We start from the raw sequence: 13,126 nt of genomic DNA on the forward strand, positions 1-13,126 counted from the left end.
GTCTTTATCTGCAGAAATACAAGGAGTACTTGAATGGCAGCAACCTCATAGTCAAACTGCAGGCCAAGCATGACCTTCTGAAGCAGACACTTGGAGAAGGCAAGACTTTTTGTGTTATACACTAGTGGAGTGGAAGGTGATGGTTTGTATTGTGCAGTTAAAGTGTCAATAATAGAAAAAACCTTCTCCAGTACTAGAAGAAACTTTAAAACATTTTTTTGATATGCAGTAAGTGTTATCTATACCTTATATATGTCTTCAACAGAAACAAGTCACACACATCTGAAATGCTTTACAGTACATATTCAGTATCATATTTTTTAGAAATAGAATACACATTTGTGTTACGGTGGATCTTTCATTTACTTAAATACTTTCAAATTTAGGTCAATCTCCACAAAATACCAAAATTTCATGATGGGCATTTCTGTGCCTAAAAGCTATGTCATGCTGTAATTAATTTATATGTTTTTGTGTATATATATTTAATGCACATTAAAGTGACATAAAAGGGGTGAATAAGGATGTACTGAAATGTGCCTTCAAGATCCCTTCTTTGAATATAAAATACAAAATAGTGTTCTTCTTAAGTTTTAGAGTCTTTACAGTTTTGGAAATAAATAGTAGAAAAGACACAAAAAAAACTCTGCATGACCTAGGGGTTCCATCCTTTGCTTGTTTATTTCTTATTTAATATGAATGTACCTCACCTGAATGTGTTCCATCACATTGTGCCTCTGCTTTAAGATTGGAATCAATGTGTTTAACATAAAGTAGGATTGTGCTGGAAGCTGCTTTGCTTGAGCAAACATTTTTGATTAACTGGTGGAGGCCTTAATTTGCTTGTGTACAGTGAGACGAGTGTGCGAATGTAGAGCAGATATCGTGAGCTCATCACAGTTGACAAAGCAGCTCCCACAGCCTCTTTCTGTTGTTGCCCCTGGATGCATTTTCACTCTGCGGAGCGGGGAGAAGGCCATTCCCTTCTGGGGGCTCTTGTGCTGTTTCTAGGGTGACCGCTAAATGACCGCTGCCTGGCAGTGAGTCAAATGCAGCCATGGCGCTCACCCCAGTGAGCCTGTCTGAAAAGAGGCCGCTTTCTCATAATGCCCCTTTCCTCCTCCATCTGCCAGCCCTGTATAGTCAGCCAGCACTCAACCGTACTGCTAACTTCTGTGACTGTAAAGGTGGCGTGTACTAATTTAGTCTCTTTCTCTGCTGTTTTTCCTTTTAGGGGAGAGGGCAGAATATGGAACAACAAGGTAAGATGTCCAGTGACATGAGAGTGAACAGAGTAGGCGATCATCTGTAAAATCTTTCCTGTGTTGCTGATTGTGTTAGAAATTAGACCTCAGTGTGGGAATAGGAGTTTAGTCTCAACTTTGCTTTGTGGAAAAATTGTTTGGATAGTAAGTGGTGCTCAGAGGTGTTCTTCCTACTTTTAATCGATAGAAATGATATTAGGACTAATAAATGAAATGCCAGTGAGATGGATAATGTCCTGATGTTTTTCTGTTAAAAAGATATTGATAAATTAGCCAGAAAACAAATATTGACAAGGCAGGCTCATAACTAATTAAATACAAGGGTTCGTCTTTTTCTTTTTTCGATCTTTGGGACATTTCATTAAATGCAGTAAAATCATTATTGAATTTTCCGTGTGATAATTTCTTGTAGCCATTATCACTGACTTTGATAAAGTTTGCTGTAGCAGCTTGATCTAAAGATCGACATTTTTGGAAACATGATTATTTGCTTTCTTGCTCAGAGACATTGGAAACAGGGATAAACCCTAGACTGAATGTAAAGATGGATGAAGTGTTTCCACTTCCTCCCACTATCCAGAAATAAAGCCAAAATTACCCAGATACACGGAATGCTTCCATCTTTGGAGTCAGATTCTGTGTAGCAGCGATCTGGGGGATAGAGCTGTAGTAGTTAGGTTCCTCCAATACACAAGCTTGACCAATCACGAGTTGGTCTCTCTTTATAGCATCGGATAACATTAAAACCAAACTCACCGGAAAAAATAGCACTAGGCAACCATAAATGACAGAAACTACCGATGACATGTCCATCCAATAACATGGAGGAGAGGGGATTTAAGATCAATACAGCAGCTGGCACCAAGGTGGCTATGAAACACTTTGGCTTCACTTTTGGGTAGCTGTCATGTCGTCCATCTTCATATACAGTCTATGAGATAAACAGCTAGCCTAAAGCGGCTAGTGAAGCTACAATGTGGCATTTACAAACTGTGGTTTCCAGTCTTTATGCTAAGCTAAGCTAATCAATCATTAGCTGTGACATTATATTTAGTTTATGGACTTGATTTACTTTATATTTACTTTATTAGCATTGCCAAACTCAGTTGAATTGTTTTGTTGTAAAATACTTTGGTAAAGAAATGACAAGAATAACATTTTAGAATGTCAGTATTTTGATGTCTAGTTATTATTCATATTTACCATGTACCAACCACACATCCCCCACCATCTCCCCAGGCCCCCCACTCTTCCCCCTAAACCCCAGAGAATGCGGAAGTCTAGACCTCGCTCCTATTTTAACCATAAGCTGTTTAACGGCAATATGGAGGCCTTCATTCAGGTATCAGCCCATCTGTGCTCTTTGTCTCTCCATGAGCTCAGCTGTCTCGCTATAGCAGTCCTTGGGGGGGTTCTTTTGCCGTTGACCACTCTTTTACGCAAATGTGGGCTCACTCATGCACTGACTTTCCTCTTTGCTCATTGCCTTGTCCTCACTTTGTCTTTCAAGTCAGGAAAACCAAAATCCAAAAGAGGGTTTCTTCTAAAAGCATCACAGCAGTGGAAGATTTTTCCTTTAGAACAGTCTTGCTCTTGTGAGCCCTGCAGCCTCCAGAATTAATTTGGCTTCATATTTGTCAGTTGGCCATGCACCAGACACGTTAGGCTATGCAAATGCACACATGGCTACATCCACTCTAATGCTCAATCAAGCAGGGGCAGGCAGATAGTGTGTGCAATAATGGCAGTGGAGATAAACGTCAGAATTCCGTAGAGCTTAAATAATTTGTCAACAAAACAACACGCAACTAATTCAATAATTGATTAATAATTAAAATAACTTCTCAGGCAGAAATACCAAATACCTAGTTTCAGGTTTCTAGCTCGTTATGATTTTCTCCTTTTCATTTTTTGATATACATTTAGCTTTTGCAGGGGTAAAAAATAATGCCACTTCAGGCTGTAGGAAATTCACATTAATCAATTAATTGAGAAAATAATGGGCTGATTAATTGAAAATAGTTGTATCTGTAGAATGCAGACTGCAAATTCAAGTGTTTCAAAACAGACCTTTCCCCACCCCTGTTGTCTCGGGTAGCAGCCTCCCTCCCACACACTCCCCTCTGAGCCATGTCTCACCCCACAAGGCACTGATGCTTTGGCTCTTCTCTCAGGCTAGGCCTCCTCTTACTCTCTCTCTCACTCTCTAGCTGTACAATCTGTCTCTCCCACTAACCTGTTGTGGTTGTTGTTGCTTCTCTTCCTCTGTCTACGTGCCTTACTGCTCTGTGCCCAGGGGAAGACGGAATGTCCGTGCCAGGAGTCAGGTACTCTGTCTTGTAGCACGGCGGGATCATCACACTGTGTTCAGTTATGCTAACCAACATTTCTGTGCCTCTGTCCTGTTGGGATTCCTGATGTGTAGATATAACAATATACATGGTGCTGCAACACATACACACTTTGTTTTTGTGTTTGTTTTGTGCACATAATATTAAAAAAAAAAATCATGATTAACAATATTCTCATAACTCTGTGAAGTTAATTTATTTAGCAACTAACTCGCTTCTGATGATAACACCCTGCAGGAATTCTGTTTTCTGTTTTATTTTGTTAATTTACGTGAGATAATTCGATTTTTTCTGGCACTATAGGACTCAGGGCAGCCTATTCCAGTGGTGGTTGAGAGCTGCATTCGATACATCAATCTGTACGGTATGTTCCTGTCATGCTCATATATGTTTTCAAAACACTGTAATGTTCACAATACTCAGTGTCACTGTAAGTATAAGAAATGATGAGATGGTATGTTGACGTTTCAAACAATCCTATAACATATCAAATGAAGAACTAGGACATAACAGAGCCTAATGTGAAGTGTGACTTTTTTTCTAGTTCTTCATTTGATATGTTATAGGATTGTTTGAAACGTCAACATACCATCTCATCATTTCTGCATTACTGTTAGCTATAGAAACAGGTCAATATGTTTATAAGGGGTCATCTCTCTGTGTTAAAATGTTTGGTTTGTAATGTGACTGTAGAGTAACTCATTTCATGGTCTATTATTTATTAAATGATTATTTAATGGCCACGTTTTAAAGTAAAATGTCCTTTATTTCTCATGATGTTTGAATGCAGCCGGACCCAAAAACTAAACTCTTACAACTGAAAATGAAAAAACAAATCACCAAAAATTTCTTTGACCTGAAAGACAAATTAGTCAAGAAATCATCAAGTAATGAGCTCACTTAATTTCTTAACACCTTCTCTACTAAATATCTTGCTGTGCAGACTGCTCTGGTCTTTTGGTGGAAATAACTCGCATGTTGTGAAAACACATTAAAAAAAATGTTTTTGAAATGTGCGTATGTGTGTAAATGCCTTTGGTGTGTCAGTAATTGTGATGTTTACAGTTTTACAAATCTTTCAAATTTAGTATTACCCACCTGTTACTGTTCCTATAAATGTAAGAAAGTCAATAATATTAATAAGATGATGTGTGTGTGTGTGTGTGTGTGTGTGTGTGTGTGGGGGTGTGTGGGGGTGTGTGTGTGTGTGTGTGTGTGTGTGTGTGGGCTCTGCCTCTTCTCAGGTCTTCAGCAGCAAGGTATATTTCGAGTTCCCGGCTCCCAGGTCGAAGTCAACGACATTAAAAATGCATTTGAAAGAGGTGAGTTCCCAGTGAATTGGCCATCTTCTCTTTGATTGATTTTAAATTGCATTTTATTCCCCACAGAAGCCACAGTTTCTCCCACAGTGCTCGAAAGTGCAAATAAAGAGCCTGTGTGTCACATGTATCCCTGTAATGGACATGTAAACCATTTCAGATGCATAATACATAGGATTAGAATCTTGGGGTAATAATAAATGAGGAAACATAACTGCTCAACTGTTTATGTTAACCTCCCGAATGGAAATACACATTTAAAAGCTGCATCAGTGTCAAGTTACACAAACACTCAATGATTAATGAGTGTTTTCATGTATGTTCTCTCTATAGGAGAGGATCCATTGGAGGATGATCAGATTGATCATGACATCAACTCTGTGGCGGGCGTTCTGAAGCTCTACTTCAGGGGGCTGGAAAACTCGCTGTTCCCTAAAGAGCGTTTCCTCGATCTCATATCTACAACCAGTGAGTCGCACTTCAGGGCAGAAAAATGTCAGGCTTTTATTTGCTGTAGCTAAAGAGTTGTTGTTCTGCTCTTTACTGTTTCTTTCATGTTTTTAGAGCTCGACCCGGGTGCAGAAAGAGCTCATCACCTTCAGCAGATAGTTGTGACTCTTCAGCGGCCTGTGATCATCGTCATGAGATACCTGTTTGCATTTCTAAACCAGTGAGTCCTGTCGTAACAAATTTCACATGTCATGCTTTTATAGTGATACTCACTGCCTCGGTCGTTTCTAGTCTTTCCCAGTACAGTGACGAGAACATGATGGACCCCTACAACCTGGCTATTTGCTTTGGCCCCACGTTGATGCCCATACCAGATGACGAGGACCCTGTGGCCTGCCAAGCGCATGTCAATGAGGTCATTAAGACGGTTATCATCCACCATGAGGTCATTTACCCAACCCAGCGAGAACTGGAGGGACCTGTGTATGAGAAGTGCATGGCTGGAGGGGAAGAGTACTGGTAATTACAAGACAAGCCGTTGTCTGAGTGTGTTCTAAGATAAGATAAAATGAGATTAGATTAGCCTTAGCCTCACTATGGTGATAGTGACATTTGGAACAGTAAAAAGTAATAAATGAGCAAACATGCAATATAAACATGAGAAAATGTGAAAAATTAGAAATGTATTCAAAAGGAAATAAATATAAAAAAAATAGCGACAATGTATGTAATGTAAATGGAAGAATTTCATTGTAAGATAATGAAATTTTTTATTTAGTATTTTTTTTTATTTTATACAATGATCTATGTTTAACACATAAAGTGAGCAGTAAAAAAACATTCATGAGATCCTTCTCTATATAAATATATACTGATACTGTAAAGGAGAGGACGAGCATCATTTTAAAGCAGACGATTATATTGAATAGGTCTTCGGGAAAAAACTTTTTTTCACATCTAAGATGAACATAGTAGACATTTTGTGTCAGTCTTCTTTTTTAATTCTAACTTGATAACATTTTTTTCATTTTGCAGTGAAAGCCCCCACAGTGAGCCCGGAGCTCTTGATGAGGTAGACAATGGTACTGGTCCAAACACTAGTGATGAAGGTGCATCACCAATGACACTCTGCAAACATACCTCTAAGAACAGACACAGGAAATGCTTATATTTCTTGAACCGGGTTGTGTCACATTGTGTGTTGCAGAGGTGGAGCAGATAGAGGCCATAGCAAAGTTTGACTACGTGGGCCGGAGTCCTCGAGAGCTTTCTTTCAAGAAGGGAGCATCTCTGCTGCTCTACCTGCGAGCCTCTGAGGACTGGTGGGAGGGCCGTCATAACGGTGTGGATGGACTGATCCCACATCAGTACATCGTGGTGCAAGACATGTAAGTGCAGTGGCTTTAATCTGGGAAGTCCATGAAAAGTTAATCATGATAAAAATGATTATTTAAATTATTTTAAAAAATGATTGGGGCATCCGCACTAAGTGTGGGTTCCAACCCAGCTCTTTGCTTCGTATCTTCCCCATTCTCTCGCTCCATTTCACACTCACACTCACAGCCCAAAAATAAATCATCACATTATTTCAGAGCCTCTCTCTATCACAGAGTCTGAACCACTCATTACTTGTGTTTCTATTCTTACTCTCCCTGTGAGTCAAGATCAGTATAAAATGAACCACCACCTTTTCCTGCATGTTTTTAACATTGTAATTAGCTTTGATGAAAAACAAATCAAATGGCCCCAACTAGCTCTAGAGCTGTAAGGATGGGTGTTTTATTCTTCTGTAACTTGACAGGGCATCACTTGTTTTGGCCTTTTACCCAATAACCTCTCCTGCACCACAGGGTAGGTAAGAAAATCAAAGCCAAATAAAGAAGATGAGTGATTCTGCCAAGTGGTGGCTGTTATGTTTGGTGGTGGTGATAAGTTTTGTCAGAATGAGTAATGTGATTCATGTGATAACATGTTTTTGGCAACAGTGTTGATTGTCGAGGAATCGTGTGTTTGCTTCGAGAGATGGAAGTTCAGCCTCTCACAGTAAAATCCGATAAGAGCTTGTCCTGAAGACAGAGACAGAGATCATTAATCATGACCAATTGTCTGCTGCTGTCTGTCCACATTAGGGATGATGCTTTCTCAGACAGCCTTCAGAGGACCGATAGCGAGGCCAGCAGTGGATCCCACCGTGATGACAGAGCTTCATCCCGAAACGAACGTCAGTCTCCTTGTGAACACACACCTGAGCACCGCTTTGGAGCAGGTTTAGGAAGGTAAGGTTTTTTTAAACTAGTGTTCAAATTTTCAGAGTCAAGCAAAGCAGGACAAAGTGTGAATCCCTGTTGTTGCTTTTTTCATGACTTTGTTAGAGTGAGAGTGCGATCAGATGGAGCTGCAGTTCCACGCCACAGGAACATTGCCGACAGTCACAGCCCCCCCAGAGCTGCAGACCAGCCCCCTAGAGTTATGCCTCGGCCCTGCAGCCCACGCAAAATGGCTGTCAGCAGGGGCCTAACGGACAGCCCCGAGAAACGGCGCCTCACCACGTTTGGCAGTGCAGGCTGCATCAACCACCCAGACAGGAAGGCCTTCATCGACAGCCACTCTCAACGCTCTTCGCCCAGTACCACTCGCCATGCGAGTTTGGGAGACCACAAAGCTCTTGAAGCTGAAGCGCTCGCTGAGGTCAGCAAATTGATCCTGCTTTCTAAATTTACTGTAGTCTGGGGAAATAAAATGTATATTACTTTTTAATACTTTCACCATACTTAAAGGTCCAGTGTGTAAGATTTAGGTGAAAGGGAACTATTGGCAGGAATTTAATGTAGAATAATTCTCATGATGTTTTCACTAGTTTGTTTCATCTAAATTGTATGAATTGTAGTTTTCTTTACCCCAGAAAAGACCCTTTATATTTAAATACTTTATATTTACAATGAGGGGACCCTCTCTACGGAGGCCGCCATGTTTTTTACATTAGTCCAGACTGGACAAACTAAACACCTTTTGAGTTTTTATGAAAAAATTTAAATTCTACACACTGTACCTTAAAGTCACACTTTGTTTTAGTTGCTAACGAGTTCATTGGTAGATACATATGAATGTGAAGAGGTATCGTAACCATAAGGAACAATCTTTTATATTAAGCATTTTATTAATAATAAATATCAAAGGGATGATACCTATAAGTAGTTAGAATGGCACTAAGTAGAGCACATACCTCTGCCAAGGCCCAACAGTCGCCTTAAATTCAATCAGGCTGCACCAAATTTCACAAACTCATAGGAATGAGTTCTCTAATTGTGCCTGATTATTTTTTGTCAAGATCCATGATTATTCCCTGGGGAAATGTTGAAAATGTTGAAAAATGCACTGTTGTACAATGTGAATAACAATTGGATCCACCCCAAAATGTATTGGGTCCATCCATGACACATACCACATCCCTTCATGGAAATCCTTGCAGTTACTTTGTGTTATGTTGCTGAAAGATTACACAGAACATTACACACAAGACAAAAGACAAAACCTTCCTGGTGGACTAAAAAATATAGAGAATTTTTTACTCCACCAGAAAACATACAGTCGTGGTCAAAGAGTTTTTGAAAAGATAGACTGAAATGTGTTCTCCATCACTGTCACACCTGTTTTTCTGTCAGTCCTTGACAGATTGTTTGAAATCAGTTTAAATATTTTCTCATGTTTTTCAGGACATAGAGAAAACGATGAATACGGCTCTCCACGAGTTGCGGGAGCTGGAGAGACAGAATGTAGCCAAACATGCCCCCGATGTCGTTCTGGACACTCTGGAACCTCTCAAACACCCCAGTGGAGTCCAGGATCCACCCGGCAGCCCCTTGCACACCATGGTGATCCGGGACCCTGATGCTGCCCAGCGACGTAGCAGCAGCAGCTCCTCCTCCGAGACCATGACCACGTTTAAACCTGCTCTGTCGGTGCGCAGGCCGAGTGCACCTCTAAGGCCCCCGCCTGTCAGACCTGTCCGGCCTGCTCCAGTGATTGGACAGGGGCAGGGACCACACCGCTCCAGCAGCTCTAGCTCCTCTGGTCTGGGCAGCCCAGGCATCACCCCCACTGACAGGGTCTTCCCCAAAGCTCCTTCCCCGTCGCCATCAACCTCCTCCTCCTCCTCAGACAAGCAAGGTAACATGTAGCTCTGTCACAAACTCAAGTGGATGAAGAACACTGTGAATACTGAGTGCTTGTGATTACCACCACACCCCTACACTTCTTTTTGACAGCAAAACAAACTTTGACACCCAGTGTGTATCATAAATATTACCACTAATCTTGTATATCGTAGGACGACTACTGCTGGTTTCTGCCCACACATTTACTAGCTGGTGGACAAGTCAATGTACTCTTTGACAAAAATATATTACACAGAAACAGGATTTAAATATACTAGAATTACTTCTTAGAATGGTACCGTGCTGAATATCCATGCTGGATTAAAAAAAAGGGATGCACTGGAAAATACTTCTGTTTATTGAAATCTGACAATGGAACATCTCATTGAAATGTTATTAGATTACGACGCTATTATGAGCTCGGACTTTGTGTCTGGTTTTCTGTTCCATTATGAGGGAACACTTAAGGGAATATTTCACCACATCCTGTAGACATCCACTCTGTGCGGGTGGTTCATGCAGTCTGTCATAATGAGGACGTTTCCTCTGAGAGCCCGTCCCACAGTGTCACTAGTCAGAGCTGAACAGTGGACTCAATTATAAGCAAATGCAGTTCTTGTAATGGCCACTAGATGCTGACTCTTCATGCTGGTGTCCCTGAGTGGTAATATACAGCGTATGTTCACATGCATTTAAAAGAAACTGTGTCACGCAGGAACTGAGACTGAAAAGCTGAAGGCAACACATAAATGGCATCAGTTTTATCGTCATGGTTAAGGATTATGCTTTTCTAAAACATAAAGATATGCCATTAGAACAATTTTATACATGATTTACATGATACAAGAATTCTACATATAATTTCAGCAAAATGGAGATATTCTATCTAGATATCCTTTTTATGAAACAGACTATTTCTTTGTTCTTCATATGCAGTCCGAAGATCCACACGAGTCAAATGTTTCTCCACACAAAACATAAACAGCGATTCTTTTTGTGGGTGTTTTTGGTCCAAACAACATTTTGACTAATCTCTATAAACAGGTACGAATGCAGATAAATCAAAGAGCTGATAGCTGATGTATTTCAGTCAATGTTTTCCTCGTCCTTTCCGCCCTTAACACAGACTATTTACCTGCAGGCAAACAAAGCCTGCCCAAAAGTGAGCGGCACCAATATCCTTTCCCTCGCCTAAAGATTCTGTAGATTCACGTACAGAATTTCTTAATAGAAATTCGAAAGTAAGAGGTTGCAAAAGAAAAAAGAAATAAAAAGAAAGTCCTTGTAAACCTTCTAGTACAACTGTCAATCTGGTCAGTTTGCAGCCAATAGCCTGGATTGTGCTATATTAGCTGGTAGCAGCAGCACACTCAACATGGTGCCTCTTTCTGACTCACACAGACCCACACATGAGTTCATCCTGTTTAATTCATGTCAGTGCTGGCAACCAATTCCCAAACATACCTCTAAAGTGTGACAGCAGGAGACAAGAATATGAAACTAACTCAGCCAAAGTTTTATTTTCTTCTTTTCATTCATCTTAGAATATGTGAGCAGCAGAGGTTAACCAGACTTTCACAGAGAACATTGACAATTATTATGGACACACCTCTCCTAAGGTAATTAATACATGGAAATAACAATGAAAATGATCTAAATGTTCTTATTATATTTACATGTCTCTTTATTAAAAGATAATCACATAAGCAAAACTTTCTCTTACAATTCAAGTGACTAAGTCACTTAAAAACACAACAGGGAACGGTGCTGCATCTGTGGGTTCTGTGTTTTCATTTTGATGAAACTGCTAGAAACATGATGTAGCACATGAGTATCATTGAAGCTTACGTGATGTCTAGATCACACATGGTCACTTCAGGCTGTGTGCGTGTTTTAGGATGAACTTGTTTTTTTGTTGGTGATTTTTTGTTGTCGGTCTCATGAGAATGATCAATATATCTTTAACGTGTAACAGGTACATTTGAATGAATATATACAGTACATACTGCTAAAGGATACTTGTATAAATAACATTGTATGATAGAAACAGGATATATTATCATATCTAGTGTGTAGATTCTTTTGTAATTCTTATCCTTGCACAAACATTAACAAAACAATAAAGAAATGAAGCCTCACAACATGTTTCTTGTTTCATTTCTGTGAAAGCACATAAAATAGATATACATATAACATCGATTCTATACAAATAATATCAACTCTGCAAAACTATTATTCTTTATTATTAAGCTATAGACTCCTGGTTACACACATCATGTCATCCATCCTTGTCTGACTTCAACACAGGGTGTGTACAGTGAGCACAGTGGTTTTACAGTGCCACCTACTGGTCAGCAAAATACTTGATTTCTGAAGGAATGACAATGAGATGACGGCCTTCTGCAAAAGCTGGAGCTCAACTGCTGCCTTTGTTTTTACTTCTCTGTATTTAAGTGACTAATAAAAACTATTAATTGTAACTCAATGAGGGGAGTTAAACAGCAAAACAAAAAACTCAAAGGCTCAAACTGTGAAATGTTATCAACCGTCACCTTTGGACCTTATGTTTTAAAAAATATATCAGAAAACTGAACACATCAGATAATGTCTAATTTGAGGTGAACATTTTAACGTTTGAATGGAGTTCCTGATGGACGGCTGAAGTATAAAAAAAAACTATAATAAAGAAAATGGCAGTCAGCAGAAGAACATATAGTTGACGCTGTCAAGGCAATCCAACCAAAGTATATAAAATTCCAGCATCCGATGAGCCACCAGACGAGCCTCAGTACAGATGAGCTAGATCATGGATTATTTTCTAGTGTTTGGATTGATATCTCAGGGTCAGTGCTCAAGAAGCCATTGTCTTCCTGCTCTGACAACCACCCATCACCGTTTTATGATCTGGCAGCTGTGACACATGGTTCATGTATTTCATGCTCATCAAGACATTCAGTTACCACTTGTGCCCTGTGGATGGAGGCATTCATCCTGGAACACTGAACAAGAGGAGAGAGAGAAATGTTTTTTTCCACATGAAGGAATTGCTTGCTCAAAATATCACCACCTATATACTTTATATATTGCAGAAACATTTGAAAGTACAGATCACACTTCTGCCCTCGTTGTGGCTTCAAAAGCACAAACTGTCTCCCAGAGATCTTGTTTTCAACACCCTGATCAGGATAATTCTGCTTGACTGTTTTCCTTCTTCTACCAAGGCCAGCACTCACAATCAGGTTCAATTCGTTTTGGTGTGTTTAGTGAGATTTAAGTGAGAGTATAATCAGATTATGACCTCGCCCGAGGCGTGAATGGCTGGAGAGAGGGAACGGACCACCCGTGGACTAACACCCAGCTTTCCGGTCGTGTCCTTCTAGTTCAAAAGGACTTTTCATTAAATGCTGTGATATGATTAGAAAGGCCACCAGAGTTGTAGCTGTAACACGAGGCTGGGGATTGTGGCATTAAAGCTCTTTGTGTTTCTAAACAACACATCAGTCAGTTCCCATGATTAAATGTTTTGATACATGTTTGAGTCAATAAAAATCTTGTGGAAATTTTGCCTTTAATTTTTTAAAGATTTC

At 39.9% G+C, this 13,126-nt stretch overlaps 1 protein-coding gene across 5 annotated transcripts in view; it reads left to right on the forward strand.

Moving 5' to 3' along the window:
- Positions 1 to 11,684, forward strand: part of LOC109638595 (SLIT-ROBO Rho GTPase-activating protein 3-like) — a 31,246-nt gene extending 19,562 nt beyond the window's left edge. The window contains exons 10-22 of one of the 5 annotated variants that reach the window (XM_020101648.2): positions 15 to 99; positions 1,235 to 1,262; positions 2,505 to 2,607; positions 3,920 to 3,980; positions 4,861 to 4,938; positions 5,269 to 5,403; positions 5,500 to 5,605; positions 5,677 to 5,904; positions 6,421 to 6,494; positions 6,593 to 6,773; positions 7,515 to 7,661; positions 7,758 to 8,073; positions 9,099 to 11,684. In XM_020101648.2, the coding sequence (XP_019957207.2) occupies positions 15 to 99; positions 1,235 to 1,262; positions 2,505 to 2,607; positions 3,920 to 3,980; positions 4,861 to 4,938; positions 5,269 to 5,403; positions 5,500 to 5,605; positions 5,677 to 5,904; positions 6,421 to 6,494; positions 6,593 to 6,773; positions 7,515 to 7,661; positions 7,758 to 8,073; positions 9,099 to 9,563 (2,007 nt within the window). In that variant the 3' untranslated portion in view covers positions 9,564 to 11,684. Of the gene's footprint in view, positions 1 to 14; positions 100 to 1,234; positions 1,263 to 2,504; positions 2,608 to 3,561; positions 3,778 to 3,919; positions 3,981 to 4,860; positions 4,939 to 5,268; positions 5,404 to 5,499; positions 5,606 to 5,676; positions 5,905 to 6,420; positions 6,495 to 6,592; positions 6,774 to 7,514; positions 7,662 to 7,757; positions 8,074 to 9,098 lie in introns of those variants that run through there. The other 4 variants (XM_020101649.2, XM_020101650.2, XR_011245589.1 and 1 more) reach the window with 4 other exon arrangements.
- The last annotated feature ends 1,442 nt before the right edge of the window (positions 11,685 to 13,126 follow it).

Source organism: Paralichthys olivaceus, chromosome 2 (genome assembly GCF_024713975.1).
Source record: "Paralichthys olivaceus isolate ysfri-2021 chromosome 2, ASM2471397v2, whole genome shotgun sequence".
Classification (NCBI taxonomy): domain Eukaryota; kingdom Metazoa; phylum Chordata; class Actinopteri; order Pleuronectiformes; family Paralichthyidae; genus Paralichthys; species Paralichthys olivaceus.